Below are 17,695 nucleotides of genomic sequence, written 5' to 3'. Positions count from 1 at the left end.
TCTAGGTTCGCCACTGGAGACATTTTGTGATTAGCTGGTCATCCCAGGCAGCCAAAGATTCCAATAGTAAGTAAGATAATTATTTTCTTATATGCTTTTTCTGACTGTTTAATGTGTCCTGCCCATCTGTTAAAGCATCCGTTACAGAAAGTGATTTATACAGGTGCACAGTGTTCATGTTAGCCATATCGGTCTGGCTAACGTTGAAAAACGAAAAAATTGGAAGACATACTTTTGTGATTGTGGTACTCCAAACGCTAGAACATAAATCTACAGCGGCTCCAGCCAAGAAGTCGCTGTTTGCCAACTAGTCATGGCTTAACTCGACCCTTCTATTTGTGCAGGCACACTTTAGAGAGACATAATACAGTGTAGGGTTGTGGGGCAAAGCTGCTGCATGACCTCCTAAGCTGTTAGACAAATATCAACTGCTTGCTTGCATGATGGCTTTTGATGTTGCACATTTCTCTTGATTTTAATTGTGTAACATTTGTTGCAAATATGTTGTTACTTGTGCATCATGGAAGATGAAGTTTTTGACTGTGTCGTCGGTGACTTAAATCGGCCATTTTCTTGTAGTGATCACGATAACACAAAGCGACACCAAAAAATAAACAACAAACAAAACATCATCGTAATTCGGAAAGGGTGGCGAATTAAAAAAGAAAAGAAATTTTCTTTGGAAAATTATCTCCCCGTGAATAACTCTGTATATATTACATAGTCGTGGCTAGAATAGGATTTGTTTTCATTCCATGGCTCCTTAACAGAAGCACAACGCAGATTATGATTTATGACGAAATCAGAAGTGACCTGGAATACGGTGTTTTTAGTTTTTGGTGATTTGTTAAGATTTCAGCGTCTGTGATTCCTTCCGTACCATCCGGGCTTATATCGTGTAAAGTTAATCTAGAATAGGATGAAACGAAACTTTTCCTGGAGAAATGTAGACAGAGTTTCTTTGATTACACTCAAGACAATAATAACGAGACGTTCAGCGTATCGCTCCCGGCGACTGGAAAACTGAGGATTGCAAATGAGGTTATGGACGTCGAAGTTGAGTCTATGTTTACGTATAACAGTGAGTGGACTGCAAGGGTCAACTGATAACCACGGACGAAATGTGTGAATTCACGACGATGGACATTGTGAGCCGGTAAGTCAGATTAAACGCAAATCATAAGCACGAAGGTTTAAAGTTCAAAATGCCGCTACTTAAGGTCGAAATTAAACGTAGTTCCGTTCTTTAGCTGTTACGCCATACGGAATACCACCCTTATTTTGTCTGTCTTGTTCGTACTATGGAAGTGGGTATTTTAAAGGCTATTTCTGGGGTTGTTGCTGCATCCAAATGACCTGATAGGACACCAATTTCATGCTGTGCTTTTCCATTCAAAACGTCAAATCAGAGAGCTTTCATTCAACTGAGCTAAAACGCTTTGCCAGTGAATGAGGTAACTCTGTAATTAACTTTGCTTGCTAATGTTGAATCCCAAACTGTGGTCTAAGGTTGTGATAATATTTTGGCTGATCTGGCCTATTGCGCAGTAGAAGGACATTAATAGATGTGAATGGACCGCCAGTAGGATGATGATCAGGGGGGGAAACACCATATTTCAAAGTAAAACCATCCCCGGGGCCACTTTGTTCACCACAAATCGGCCCACAATACTGAATCATCTTTTTTAATGACAACCTATTACAAAACAAATATATCATATTTCATCAAATATTTATGAAAAAATATTAATTTATTCAAACTACTAACTCTGGCTAGTCAGCTGCGTACATACAAAGCACAATGTTCTAAACTGAAATTAACTAAGCATATTTCAATAATACTAAGAAATAAACAAGTCGGTGGGAGTACAGCACTCCTGCAGACTCTGTAATAACACATTCCTGCCATTAGCTTAAGGAGCACAAAGATATTCTGCATGAAGGAACATTTTCAGATCTGCCAGTGGCTCAGTAAAGATTTATATGATGAATTTCTAGTAACCTCAGACTTCAGACAGCGTCAACAATTCTACTGAATGACAATCCAATTACACTGAAATTATCAGCTCAGTGTCTGTTTCTTATGTCATTTAATGTTGCTATATCAACTGCAGAGTGGTTTAGTACCAGGTGAAATGAGAAGATGATTATGCATGGTGAAGTAAGAGGACAAATGGTGGAAACAGTTGTATACTTGAAGGCAATTTTCAGAAAGCCATTGCCGAAGCAAGAACAAACATAAATGACCCGTCTTCTGGCTCGTTGTTAGTGGTAATGCGCCTTGAATTTATCAAATATCCAGTCTGAATCTTAGCCAGGGAATATGCTGTCCTTATTGGTGGTTTGAAAATTCCTTCACCCCTCAGCTTGTCGTTGGAATCATTCTCATATTAGCTAATATTAATCGACCGATGTTGATGGCATACAAACATATTCTTATTTTAATGCGTTCATGAGAAACTAGAGAGGAAGCTGATTCATGATGTAACCGAGCATCACTTTTCTCTGTGGCTTTATATCGGTCGGAAGGACAGCCGTGCCCTCCCCACAAAACATGTTCACACGCTGGACGTAGAATGCCTAAGTGATCCGCAGATAAGAACAGGTCTGTTTTCTGGTTAATACGCGATATAGTGGATTTGTTACAGTGATGTGACAGCGGTCTGATGCCCGAAGTAACGCGCAGTTTGGCATCAAGAGACGCAGACAAACGAGCTGTACAAAGGCTTGTTTCCTGACTGCGATAAATTACTTTGATCAGTGCATTTCTGAACTAAAATCTAGTGTCTTGTTTTTACAGCAGAGGGGTAACATCTGCTTGCTGTTGTCTAATAGCCTCTTTCTGGTTTATTTCATTTTATTTGTAATTTTTGGCAATATTAGTTTATATGGGAAATTAAAACATTCTTTGCTATTCGTTCCTTACAGACAGCTTATAAATGGACTTGTGTTGTTTTACATGTTAACTTCTTGCCAGTTCTTATTTTGATACTAGATTCTGAAATAAAGATACAGGAATGTAGCAAAATCTAAGTGAGCACTGACAAATTTGTTGTATTTAGTAAGTGATACATAATTTAAGGGAAATAACTTTGAAACAGAATTTACAACCTCTCTCTCTCCGTCTTTACTGCAGATTTTCATGATCTGCGAACTACTGTGTCCACAGCTGTATCCAGCTTCCTTTCTGGAAACGTACTTGTCATGCTAATGAAAATATGTTAACATAATTATTTAAACAAAAATACAGCTGTAGAATGCTTGGAGGAACCCTTCATAACATATGGTCTCTGGGTTCGGATTCAAACATGGGACCCCCTGAATATAAAGCAGGCGTATCAGCTATTACATTATGACCTTTTGTCCTTTGGTGAGGGACCATAACATTTATGTTGTTATAAATGAGAGTCTTTGTCTAAACTAAAATATCCTTTATAGGCAAGTCTGTAAAATATAGCAACATACAAATTAAATCATTATGGCAGCAAATTTGAATTTATGAAGACATTTATTTCTATACTGCGTTTCTATCATAAAATTATTGAAACAAAGATATATTCTATTTCATGAAATAAAATCAGATGTATTTTGGAGTCCTTGGCCGATTTCAAATTTCTTAGTTTTTGGGATCTGCTCACCGCAACTGAAGTAACATTTGTTCGGCCCAGTTTTGACAAGAGTCTTTGCCATTACGCTCTGGTTCTGGAGCCTGATTAATTTTCTACTGGTGAATGCATGTGAGGAAAGGTATCAGGAAGGCTGCCTTTGAGTGCTGCGGCTTCTTCAGCGCTGTCCGTTGTATATGGATGGCTCCTCTGATACCAGTGTCACAGTGCTCTTTTAGCCGCAGGACACGGTGGCTACAGGAGATGATCTTTGTACGTTGTTATAAATCAGTAACAGATTTTTTTTGAAATCCAAGAACTAGTTGATGTACTAACCATCTTATTGAACGGACAGTCGGTCAGATGCACGCAGAAGTTTTGTTCCACTGCCTGATTTTGTGGCTAATAACAAAGAATGTTTTATTTTACAATGTTGGGTTCAGTAGATGCCAATTATGTCTCGTAACATAAAATACTTTTGTTTATGTTTAATCTAACAACAGATCCTGTCGCAGTAATTTTGTTAACCCCTCTAAGAGCCTATAGCAACTCAAGATGAACAAACAAGTGTTAGTTTATATTCTGAGTTACTATTTATCTTGGTTTCCACATATTTTGTAAAGATCTAGAAGATTCTATTCATAATGAGCATCTAGCGGATGTCCACAGAACAATTCAGTAAAATCATGTCCAGGTTCTGAAAGTAAAAGGGTGAAATTTTCAGTACATTTCAGAAAGTACCTAACCAGTACATCCCGAGCCAAAATATATGCAGAATTTTTACAGTGAAGCCAAACCCAGTCGGCCATTTGATTATGCGTGGGCTAAATTCTTTTATTCTGTTCATTTAAATAATTTCAAAAAGTTGTATTCCTAATTATGTTTTCCAGAATTAAATATGACATGTATGAGATCTGTATTAATATTTTAAATTTACCACTGACTTTAAAAAGAACCATGCCCCTGGAGAAATAATTCAGCATTAATTACTGCAGAGGATGCTACTGTAGTGACATCTATGTTGAAGTGATCGAATTACAAGCAGTTCTGTTGTTGACTTCTGTTGGCATTCAGGAAGGGGATATTTTCGTGTTCCCATTTCTAAAATTTTGTACTGTCTAGTAAATTTAGTTTGGAACTAGTATATAATGATCGTTCATGGCAGTGAGGAAATTTAGTTTGGAATTTTAAAAATAAATAGGGATTTTTATGTGTAAGTAAAATTAATGAAGTGACACACACTGTCTTCCTAGATCCCCATAATTTAGATGAGTGGTATTCAACCTGGGGTACGCGTACCCCCGGGGGTACGCGAAGACATCTTAGGGGGTACGTGAAATTTAAAAAATATATATTATTTTATGATAAACACTGAATAATCAGTAATTTATTTAATTTATTTTAGATGTAGATTATATACTATGTATAACTTGAATTATACACCCAACGACTTTGGGGGACACAAAGTTGAAGAGAAATTATATCTGGGGGGTACGCGAACAAAAAAGGTTGAATACCACTGTTTTAGATAATGTTGCATCACGGACACGTACGTACGCATCAAAATTTGAAATTAACGCCACCAACTTCAAGGTCTATTTGTAAATGAAAGTGAGTACAAACAGTTGGCTGGGGACATTGCGAAATAAGTGACATTTTAATATTGTAGCCTACGCATACTTGTTTTGGTAAAGCACGAATCTTATTCTTCTTCTTCTCCTCTCAATCTGTGGCAATCAAAACAAAACCACGTGGCCCTAATTCCCAAGGTAACGGTCGGTGGGAGAATTTGAAAAGATTCAGGAAACAGACCTCGTGGGTGTCCGTCACCTCGAAACAAATTTGTTACATAGTTGGCATCTACTGTTAATTTGTTAACACTCGATATGATGCAGTGTTTCCTCAAGCATTGCCCTTCTTGGACCGGTCCAGACGTCGTCGGGTCCTCTCGTTCTTTCCCTTCAGTTTCTGCTCCTGTCTGTTGGTACACTTGCATCGTCTGACCACCTTCACGCGGTAGACACGCCGTGACCCATCTTTACAGATCAGCGTCACTCTCCTTTTCTTGGAAGCTCCATCCGTACACCGCCATGTCTGAGGCAGAAGGGTTGCTATGGTGTCGTTGCTTATTAGGAACGGAGTTGGGATCGCGGAGCCGGATTTCTTCTGTTTCTGTCTGGTTGCCCACTCTTGCCAGTGAATCTTCGACATGAAAGTCGGAGACTGTTGACCGGGTATTTGTCCAGGCGGCATCATGCACCAGCCGGCGCATACCACTTCGTTGATTGGCTTAGGAGTTGTGCACAGACCGTCGGATATATAACGTTTTGATCTGAGCTCGTGGCATCCGGTGTCCATGCCTGCGAACACAGAACAAACAAACTAACTAACTAACTAGATGGCTTGCCGAACCCGAAGGTTCATCACCGAATTAACCAAAGCCCTCCATCGGACCCTGTCATGGGCCAACAAAATCCAGTTTCCTTCAACTCCTATCTCCCATAGATCCCGCCTGAGATTATCCTCCCATCTACGTCTAGGTCTCCCCAGCGGTCTCTTCCCCTCAGGCTTCCCAAATAGTAGACCCAACCAACCAGATGGCTTATGGAACCCGAAGGTTCATCACCGAATTAACCAAAGCCCTCCACTGGACCCAGTCTCCTTCAACTCCTATCTCCCATAGATCCCGCCTGAGATTATCCTCCCATCTACGTCTAGGTCTCTCCAGAGGCCTCTTCCCCTCAGGCTTCCCAACCAATACCCGGTGTACACCTCTTGTCCCATCCATGCGCGCTACATGCCCCGCCCATCTCCTTCTTCTCGACTTAATCACCCTGACAAAATTGGGGGAGGAGAACAGATTTTTAAGTTCGTCATTATGCAGTTTTCTCCACGCCCCATCGTCTTCCCTCTTAGGCCCAAATATCCTCCTCAACACCCGATTCTCAAACACCTGCAATCGCGAACACAGAACAAAACAAAAAAAAATTCGTAATCCCGAAAAAGCCCTTTGGCAGGCCTGCTTAAAAAAATAAATAAAATCTTCATCGGTCTTGTATGATTCTCAGTGCTAAAAGCGATCATTTCCTTGAATATCAAAACCAGCTGATCTGCGCAATGGTGATGTGTAGTGTTTTCTTTGAGGTACGAACCGAATTCTTAAATATATTATTCAGACGAGGTTCGTCTTCAAAGGACTCACGGCTTACGACATCGTTACTTCGTACGACCGAAGTTTGAGGAGCTTATGTAAACGACTTAACTATCAGCCAGCAGAGTATTATTAAAGCAGGCTACACAAATAAAGTTGCATGTTTACGAACTTCACATTCACGGCTAGCCTTAGGAGAAACGGCGCCCTTGGGCGAACATAGCCACAGACAGCTCCCTCTTCCCAGACCAGTTTTGCAACATTTACGATCTGAGTGTGTCCAGTGACCATTCGTCGAAACCACTGAACAATAATAACAAATAATAATGCTATTGTATGACGTCCCGTCGGGAAGCTGTCTGGGGCCTCTTACGCTGTTCTTCCGCTCTGATTCTTTGGGCGAAGGTTCAGCGTCAATTAATGAGAGAATATTTAAACAACCGGCAGTAGAGACGACGAACCATCCTAACGATTTACGTGCGTGGCCTGAAGAAAATCACGAAAACTTATTCAAGGCGTCCGGTATGCTTCAGGAATGCGAAGTTATTCGTGTTTCGAGTCGCCAGCCTTAAATTGGGGGATTGAAAGAAGAAAAGTTTTAAAAGTAATGCAGGATTTTGATTCTAGTTTTATTCGTTAGCTCACGTCATCCATACATAGCCTGAATATACAGGGTGATGCACGAAAAAAGGGTCACCGCTTCGAGTCGTGGTATAATAAATGCCTTTTTCTGAACTGAAATAGACTTTTGGAAAAGCTGACGAACGCCTAATTATTTAATACATAACCTCAACCCCCCCAACCAAATTGGTTCGAGCAAGACGTGTTGGATTTTCAGAACATTTTTTGGCCATCGGTATCACAGTTGTGGGTTCTTTTGGCCACCCCTCTGTCCAGACCATAATCCATGTGAGTTTTCTGTGTGGAATTTGATGAAAAAGAAGTTGTTCTCAAAGAAGCGAGATTTAAGATTCGCTGGACGACCGGGGGTCGATCCCCGACGGGGGCAGAGGATTTTTCCTCTAGCCTCTGCGTCCAGACCGGCTCTGGGGCCCACCCAGCCTCCTCTACAATGGGTACCGGGGTCCTTTCCCGGGGGTAAAGCCGGCCGGGGCGTGATGCTGACCACTCACCCCCATCTAGTGCCGAGGTCAAGGAAGAGAGGAGCTATACCTCCACTCACCCCAAGCGCCTACGTGGCGTATAGTGGGACAAACTTTACTTTACTTTTAGAGATTTGAGCTGTGTCTTTGCGTCGTTAGGAACACTGACCCGCAGTGTGACTGAAGACGTCTCTCAAGATATTTTGCCTCAGGATATGTGAGATTTATAGCAGTTGGTGTTTTATTACATTAAAAATGTCCCAACTAGTTTGGCACTGTGGTAGGAAGATTCTTCGGCTGGGTACTGATTGCATTGACCCCAAGGTTTTTCCGTGGTTGTCTGCGCTATCTTTGGGAAAATGACAAGGTAGAACGTCGCATTGGCCCGTGACAACTGCTTCTCGAAATATCTGTTGTCATCGCCGTAATCTAGACTGTCCATGAAGACTTTGTTAGCCCGGAAGAAATGCCCTCGAAGCTGCTTGGTCTCTGGAATTATAATTTTTATAATGTTTCTGGTCTATTTCCTTTGTTGGTCGGCTCTGGAGCTACTGGTTACTTGGAAACGCACATTTTTCTCACGAAAAACTAGACATTGCCGCAAACACCTGCAAAAAGAAACTGCTGACAGTCGCTAATCGTTTCGGCATTTTCTGTCGTGCAGTCGAGTATATTTCGACAATGCGGTCTCAGAACTCCACGTGCATGTAAGAACAGACGAGAGCTTCGTGCTAATTACATGGTCGTTAAAGTACAGTCTGTTTCAAATGTCAGGAACCGGAGACTGCGAAGTAGATCATGAAATTAAAACATTTAACATTTTGCTTCGCTTGGTTGAAAAGTGAAATGATTTTTCGCGAAATATCTGAGTCGGGTTTTGAAACCCCATTCAGATCCGCGCCCTGGGCGAAAGCCTTGTTCGCCCACTCCTAAAAGGCCAGTTCTGTCTATCTGTTTCAGTGTTTCAAAGCGCCGTTTACAAGGAATCGCTTCGCATTGCGTTCCCGTCAAAGAGGTGTCTTTTCATCTGAAGGAGTTGTTCCGTGTTTTCGTATGAATGCCACATAGCGTTGGTTACAACACGTAAAAGCCCCTCGTTATGTCGGTTTGTTCTAAATTAATACTGGCATTACAATATTTTATCGACTAACCTCCGAAGCATTTGGCGTGTGTTGCGTGGAGGCGACCGGTCTAGGCAGGAACACCAATTACTGAACAGTCTGTAGTATTGGGTGCCTCACATAAACAGCTTGTAGGAACGGTATGACTTTCCAATTTGCATGTGAATGACGAGGGACATATAAGACGATGTGTTTGCCTCTCAACCTATCAACAACAGTCCTCGAGTGGTCTGAACAACAAAGGTCTCTCTACACTCCGCGTTCTCAATTCTTTCTAATTCTTCGACAAGACCTTCTTATCTTCACCAAATGTTATACAGTCATCAGACGAAAATTGAAGAAGCCATGGACTGAGCATGTGATACTTACAAAATTTCTGTCGGGAAACCTGACAATAAGAGACTGCATAGGAGACCAAGGTATAGATGGCAAGATCTTAAAGTAATATAGCATATGGTGGTCTAGCGGTTAAAACGCTGGCCTCGGGTTCGATTCCCGGCGGTGCCCGAATTTATAACTTGTGTTGGGCAAGGCCGTGGTCTAGGCAACACGGAGTTTTCCTCCGTGGCATCCCAACAATTACTCCATTCACACACAGAAGAAGGCAATGGCAAACCACTTCTCGATCATCTGCCAAGAATGAGATCATTGGTCAACAACAGGATACATTCGTAAAACTGTTACAACAATCAGTTTCATAACTTCAAATGGGAACTTGTAGATCCGTGTGTGAGTTGTACTTGAGGCTGCCATAAAAGAAGGTTCCTATTTCACACATTTTATTTTAAAAAGTTTGCTTTAGTGTATTTCGTTTAGCCCCACGTAGTCCTGTTAATTTCGTTAATTGCATTGTCCACCTTAACTTTCTCACGCTTTCCAACGTTCCTTTGTCACAATGAACATTCACATGTGGAACGAAATCACTCAAATGGCAAATCTTAAGTGAATTTATTTATTTATTTATTTAGTGTTGTGTCTGACGACAGGTCCATATGAACAGGATCCTTCCATCCTTTTCTCGGACTGGGACCTGTTCATATACGTTCTTGGCAGATGATCCAGAAGTGGTTTGCCATTGCCTTCTTCTGTGTGTGAATGGAGTAATTGTTGGGATGCCACGGAGGAAAACTCCGTGTTGCCTAGACCACGGCCTTGCCGAACACAAGTTATAAATTCGGGCACCGCCGGGAATCGAACCCCAGGCCAGCGTTCTAACCGCTAGACCACCGTGGCTTAAGTGAATATCATTTAACAATTCGGTTCCTGCCTCCAAGAAAACACCTCGCATCACTATCACGAAGTTAAATATTTGAATGATGTTTAAGAAACGTTTTGCTGTTTATTCTGAGAACCTAATTAAACCCATAAAAGAAATATTTATGATACGTACCGCGTTACTGTATGTTAAAGGAGGTGGTACGCGTACTTACCACTGCCCGTGACCTCCAAAGGACTACATTTCTCAGTTATCCCGCTAAAATTGTTCTAATTCTGTCTTCACAGTCAGTCACATCTCGTTCGCGTGTCATGACGTCAGTTACTTCTGGTTTAAGCAATTTCTTGATGGTACTGACTTCTGAGTTTTCCAACGGCTGAAGTCCTCATGTCCGGAAAAATTGAAAGTTTAGCGACCAGACATACGAAAGCTGTTTTGGGTACCACAACAGCGAGATTTTAAACGTTAACACGCACGAACCTGTTTTGCGGTAATATATAGAAGTAAATATATAAAACAAAAATATATAATATTTGGCCATGAGCATTATTTTGTTGGATCTGAGGTTTTCACGGCATTGAGTCTGAAGATGGCTGTCTTCTGGGTTGTAGCGCCGTGTAGTCTGGTAGAAGTTTACCGACGTTTCGGAGGTCCTTGCTACCCCCATCATTGCCCTGATCGGCGCAACAACCCAGAAGACAGCCATCTTTAGGGTGGAAGGATATTGACCGAGTTCATTTAACTCCGGATAATAAATAATTCCATTTCTTTTTTTTTCAATCCATGTAAACGCAACGGAGATAATTGTATTGAAAATATTAATCCTAAATTTTCTCCTCAATTCTGTTCACGCATCTCAGTGAGCGTTCTACATCATGATTTCCCAATTACATTATAGTAAGAAGCTGTTCCGGAATTTCGTAAGTCGTCGTCGTCGTCGTCGTCGTGAACGTCCGATTCGCTTGTAACGTGAGGCAACGACTTGTCACCGCAATCCGTGAGGGAGGGGGGGGGGGCACGCCAGGGGCCCGGTCGTCAAGCTGACAGACATCGTGTCGTGTCCAGTATTTGGCTACTCTGATGTGCACGGACGGGAGACAACGATAATTAAGACAGTGTCAATTTAAAAAGAACTTTGTGCTTCTCGTCATCTGAGGCGTGACAGAACAGATTAAGATATACTCACGTCGGAGTCCTGGCAAGTTCCGACGGGATGGGGGGGTGGGGGGGGGAAAGGCTGAGAAATAGAAAAAAACTTGGCTTGCGGATTAGATCGGTTTCTGTCCACGATTTCCATATCAATCCGAAGCCATTCTGAGGCATGCACGTGTGGAATACAGACGTATAATTTTTTTAAGTTACTGATTTTTATGCTATACAGGGTGATACACGTAAAAGGGGCGAATGCGTTGCATTTTATTTTCGTTGTTAAAGTAGCTTTGTTTTTTCACCGCAGTAATACCACACTAAACTCCCAGTCATCAGCATTCCTAATAGTTACAGTCCGGAGATATAACGTAAAAGTTGCGGGCAGAACACATAAAGCCCTGTGCTGATAACGCCATATTTAAATAATACAGATTTTATAACCCGTTAATAAAATGGTATGTATTAATACGTCATGGGCTACCGTGCTTAACTGACGCGCAGATCGAACTCTGATAGAATAATAATATTTCATGTGATTGAGCCTACGATCCGATCAAAATTTTCTGTAGTTACTAAACAATAACAATCATGACCTAACTGTGATTACGAAAGTCAGTAAGAAACTTTAATTAAAACGAATCTCGAATGAGGTACGAAGGTAATCATGAACGGTGATTACACAAGGATCTGAAAGGATACGATTGTGACCTATTTGAAAATACCTCCTCTATCGATATTCGCAGACTCACTAAAGCCATGAGAAACTCAGGACCTCGCTGCTGAATGGAAGTGATACCGCTACATAACCTGTTCTGTAGTTACCCATGCAAATATGTAATCACAGCCACAACGGATCTATTAACGCTGTGAGTGCGTTATTACACGAGCCGTCGTTGTTACAGGAACTCCAGACTCTGCCTTTGTCAAGTGACTGCGTCTTCACGTAGTGAGATATAATTCATAATTACAAAAAAAAAAAACAGCTGACGCTCACAGTTCGTCACACTCCGGGTTGACGTGTACGTTACATGACTGTAATAACAGTAAAGCCGGACGGAGGTCATTCCACACCAACATCCCGCTGTCCCTCGTTAACATGCAAAGGTCGCTGTGCTGTTTAAAGAACGCGGTTATGTGATATTGCCGTTGAACTTAGTTAAGACGCGACAGTGAAATGCCTTCTTTTTTACTTAATTTATAATCGGTCTTCTTTAATCACCTTTTTCTTAATTTTCCTTCCTATATTTTAGTATTTTTCTTAGTTTATTTCATGTCCTTTCGTCTTGCTTTCTCAATTCCGTCTTCCCTCGTTTTCCCCTTTCCTTCTCGCTCGTCTGTGTCTTCAGACGTACCCCAAGTGTGGCCCGCCTTGAACATTTTTCCGGCCCGCGAGATTCATCACACTTTTACAAAATATATTTATATTTAATTTTTAGTGCTATATATTTCTTTAAAATGTACGCTTAGTATCATTATTATTATTATATTATCTATGTTTACATGTAAGAATAATAGTAAACACAATAATAATAACTCATTATGTTTCAATTTTTCACTCCAAAAAAATGTCTATAGTGTATCTAAATCTAATATGGGGATATATAATTTTATATATGGCCCGCGGAGTTATGATGCATTTCCAAAGTGGCCCGAAAGATCATTTCGGTTGGCCCAACCTGATCTACGCAGTCTCTCGGTTGCTGCAGACACCATCTGACGTCTTACAGGGCTCACGGCCCACGAGCTGTGGATTCCTATTATAGGATGACCCGTAAGCAACATGAACACGCATCACTGTGCAAGTCATATTAATTGGTGTGGTCGTGCGTCTTCTTTTATTTCTGTTTCTGACATAATCTCACAGCCCGGTCCGGGCTCTATAATAATTTACTTAAGTCTCATCACAGTTAATGTTTGTACAAGCTGTTTTTATGATGGAATCCGAGAGTAGAAAAAAAAATGATGAAAAATAAATAATACACAATGGCTGGCATCTGTGTTCCATTTTGTTTTTCTCCTCTTAAATTGGAGGTTAATAAACTTATTTTATTAATGATGCGAACGTGATCTGTAAGCGGTACGTGAAATCTCATTAGTCACCGATCGACCATGCTTCATTTATATAAACCGCTTGAGGCAAATTTTAAACTAACATGTTCCATATTCAAATGTTTTTAAATTTGGAAAACCTTTTTAGAATAACAAGTTTTGAAAGTGACGATGTGGAAGGCCTGACAGTCTTTTTGCGCCGACCAAACAGCGGACTCGTTGCTAGGATGCAGATCACTGACAAGTTTTTATGCAGTCCTAATTGAATTCATTTCCGCGTGTAAAGACAGAAATGTATTCTGCCAGGCTGCGGAGTGAACGAGATTTATATGGACACGCACTCCCGTGGCCTGGGTGACAGAAACACATAACAGCGATAACTGTACCCACATGGGTGAGAATGTGGCAGGTTTTATGAGTTCACACGACACTGCGAGCGAGCGAGCGAGAGTCTGTCAATTCCTTCCAAATGAGACTCTTTACAGAAATGTACTGGTGAAACGAGTTGAAAAATGTCTTATTATTTTGTTGCTTATTTGTAGGAAAAGGTTTACAACTTCAACGTATCTTAAACTGAGTTTTCGAAAGCCACGCAACCCATTATTAAAATATTTATTGCTTCAATTCAATACATTTTGACTGGATTAATAAACAAACACAAAATATCGCTGTGACCATAGAATATCCCGCGCAGGTCGCGTCATCTTTTAACCTGTTCGCGCCAGACCTTCAGTTGTCTTTTAACAACCGAAATGCAAGGATTTCTTTTTCAACAATCGAAATGCAAGGATTTCTTTTTCAACAATCGAAATGCAAGAATTTCTTTTTCAACAATCGAAATGCAAGGATTTCTTTTTCAACAATCGAAATGCAAGGACTTCTTTTTCAACAATCGAAATGCAAGGATTTCTTTTTCAACAATCGAAATGCAAGGATTTCTTTTTCAACAATCGAAATGCAAGGACTTCTTTTTCAACAATCGAAATGCAAGGATTTCTTTTTCAACAATCGAAATGCAAGGATTTCTTTTTCAACAATCGAAATGCAAGGACTTCTTTTTCAACAATCGAAATGCAAGGATTTCTTTTTCAACAATCGAAATGCAAGGATTTCTTTTTCAACAATCGAAATGCAAGAATTTCTTTTTCAACAATCGAAATGCAAGGATTTCTTTTTCAACAATCGAAATGCAAGGATTTCTTTTTCAACAATCGAAATGCAAGGATTTCTTTTTCAACAATCGAAATGCAAGGATTTCTTTTTCAACAATCGAAATGCAAGGATTTCTTTTTCAACAATCGAAATGCAAGGATTTCTTTTTCAACAATCGAAATGCAAGGATTTCTTTTTCAACAATCGAAATGCAAGGATTTCTTTTTCAACAATCGAAATGCAAGGATTTCTTTTTCAACAATCGAAATGCAAGGATTTCTTTTTCAACAATCGAAATGCAAGAATTTCTTTTTCAACAATCGAAATGCAAGGATTTCTTTTTCAACAGTCGAAATGCAAGGATTTCTTTTTCAACAATCGAAATGCAAGGATTTCTTTTTCAACAATCGAAATGCAAGGATTTCTTTTTCAACAATCGAAATGCAAGGACTTCTTTTTCAACAATCGAAATGCAAGGATTTCTTTTTCAACAATCGAAATGCAAGGATTTCTTTTTCAACAATCGAAATGCAAGAATTTCTTTTTCAACAATCGAAATGCAAGGATTTCTTTTTCAACAGTCGAAATGCAAGGATTTCTTTTTCAACAATCGAAATGCAAGGATTTCTTTTTCAACAATCGAAATGCAAGGATTTCTTTTTCAACAGTCGAAATGCAAGGATTTCTTTTTCAACAGTCGAAATGCAAGGATTTCTTTTTCAACAGTCGAAATGCAAGGATTTCTTTTTCAACAATCGAAATGCAAGGACTTCTTTTTCAACAATCGAAATGCAAGGACTTCTTTTTCAACAATCGAAATGCAAGGATTTCTTTTTCAACAATCGAAATGCAAGGACTTCTTTTTCAACAATCGAAATGCAAGGATTTCTTTTTCAACAATCGAAATGCAAGGATTTCTTTTTCAACAATCGAAATGCAATGATTTCTTTTTCAACAGTCGAAATGCAAGGATTTCTTTTTCAACAATCGAAATGCAAGGACTTCTTTTTCAACAATCGAAATGCAAGGACTTCTTTTTCAACAATCGAAATGCAAGGATTTCTTTTTCAACAATCGAAATTCAAGGATTTCTTTTTCAACAATCGAAATTCAAGGATGTCTTTTTCACAAGAGCAAAGAGTGTTCATTGTCGAACGCTGCCTGGCGTCTCGTTCTTAATTAACTTGTCAGGATGAGTTTAGGGACACGTCTCCCGATTCTCCTGTGACAAACAGATCGACAGGATCTCGTATGGTGTACCTTTCCCGTGACACAGGAAGAGTGCAGAACCTTCGGTCATAAGTGGCGATAGTTTTGGACGAAGTGTGCACAAGGCTACAAAGATTTTAAAACGTCAGGAAGAGGATTGCGTCATTTTTCGATCAGTGTGTGTGTGTGTGTGTGTGTGTGTGTATCTCATAAGAGCAGTCAAAACAAAAGACAGGCTATGTCGGTGGATTCACCAGCTTGCACAGCGAAACCCTGACTGGTTGAAATCCTTTTAATTAACTCACATTCGATATCGCAACTCATGTGTCCTGTTCTTCTCGAACGTGTGGAACTTTTTGACGATTTTCAAGAGATTATTATCACCGGGCACACGCGGAACAATGTCTTCTACGCGAGGTTTTGTCGTACGGTTTCACCGCAAAGAATATAATACGGAATTTGTATGACGTTTTACATACATTTCCGTTTTCGCCTTTTAAAGTCTGTTGTCAGTCTGATTCAGTTCGTCACATCGACGTTCAAAAAAAAACCTGACACGCCGAAAGGAATCGTGGAGGCAGCTACCACCTTATTTACGTTTTCCTTGTAATTCGTCTTTGATGCCCGAAGTGCCTGCCTGTAGCGCCATCTGCTGTCTTGTTATGCTGTAATTGGACTTGATTCGTGCGTTTTCTTTTTCTGCAAACTTCCCGTTTTGAACCAGCGATCCATTATAACTGTTCACGAAAATAAAAATGTTATGAATTCACCGACGCTCAGATTTTGTGTCACTGAGATCGATAGTCAACAACGCTCCACTCGCGAAGAAGTGTCGTTCAGCGATAATTTAAATTGTTACCACGTCCTAAACTCTCACGCCGAACGTAATACATTGTTGCTTCGGGAATGAACACAACAATGCATTACGTTCGGCGTGAGCGTAATACATTGTTGCTTTGGGAATGAACACAACAATGCGTTACGTTCGGCGTGAGCGTAATACATTGTTGCTTTGGGAATGAACACAACAATGCGTTACGTTCGGCGTGAGCGTAATACATTGTTGCTTTGGGAATGAACACAACAATGCATTACGTTCGGCGTGAGCGTAATACATTGTTGCTTTGGGAATGAACACAACAATGCATTACGTTCGGCGTGAGCGTAATACATTGTTGCTTTGGGAATGAACACAACAATGTCTACTCCGTGATTGATAATTGTTTCTCTGAGCCGATAAAAACGTGGCGTTGAATAGTAATAAAATTCGCGTTTGCGTAAGAACACCCCCCCCCCCCCCGTTACGATTTAAATGCATTGTTTAACATTTCCAGTGATGCGTTTCTTACGCAGAAATTGTGTAACCTAGCAACGGACGACGTCTTGTGATTGCTGAGAACTCCACCCTTACCCTTATGAAACAATGTTTTAGGCTAACGAAAGTGTTACGATAGCAAAGGCAATGTAAGGTATATTGGCCCGCCGTTAAACAACATTCTCTCCAGGGCCTCTCGACATTGCTCCGCGTATCGCCATGGTCCATGAACTTAGTTTCAGAAAGAGCGCGTGTCAGCTGATACATGAACTATGACAGGTGTTTCTTCTGTGTGATTAGACTGGTGATAACGCAGGTACCTGTTGAGTTGGTAAACAGGGTTACACGGTCTTATGGTCAGATCAGGCTCTGTTAGATGTAATACCGGAACATTTACATGACTCGCTGTACCGGAAAGCGTACGAAGAGATCATCACAGGCTTTTCAGAGAACATTACTATAGGATCGATGAATATCGTCTTATTGCACAAATGCGAGAGTGTTCATCAAACTCATGACGTGGTCTGGTGCCAGGCTTCAACCGACACAATGCACCGCCGTAGGGAATTGCTTGACTAGCTGAGCAACTATAAGCTTGCCGTGAATTACTGCGCTGCAGTGAGCT

General features: G+C 40.6%; 1 protein-coding gene and 1 long non-coding RNA gene across 2 annotated transcripts in view; one reads left to right on the top strand and one right to left on the bottom strand.

The window, feature by feature from the left end:
• The first annotated feature begins 515 nt into the window (after positions 1-515).
• Positions 516-17,695, top strand: part of LOC110829631 (uncharacterized) — a 229,096-nt gene continuing 211,916 nt past the window's right edge. The window contains exon 1 of the long non-coding RNA XR_015534622.1: positions 516-1,156. This is a non-coding gene — a long non-coding RNA (uncharacterized LOC110829631). The remainder of the gene's footprint in view (positions 1,157-17,695) is intronic.
• Positions 1,670-17,695, bottom strand: part of LOC110829629 (sclerostin domain-containing protein 1) — a 40,355-nt gene continuing 24,329 nt past the window's right edge. The window contains exon 3 of the mRNA XM_022063554.2: positions 1,670-5,965. Within this exon, the coding sequence (XP_021919246.2) occupies positions 5,508-5,965 (458 nt within the window). The 3' untranslated portion in view covers positions 1,670-5,507. The remainder of the gene's footprint in view (positions 5,966-17,695) is intronic.

Source organism: Zootermopsis nevadensis, unplaced genomic scaffold (genome assembly GCF_977971745.1).
Source record: "Zootermopsis nevadensis isolate Lab colony 2312 unplaced genomic scaffold, Znev_1.0 Znev_ptg000010l, whole genome shotgun sequence".
NCBI lineage: Eukaryota > Metazoa > Arthropoda > Insecta > Blattodea > Termopsidae > Zootermopsis > Zootermopsis nevadensis.
The sequence above is the reverse complement of the archived record's forward strand: the minus strand, read 5'-3'. Positions and strand labels throughout refer to the sequence as shown.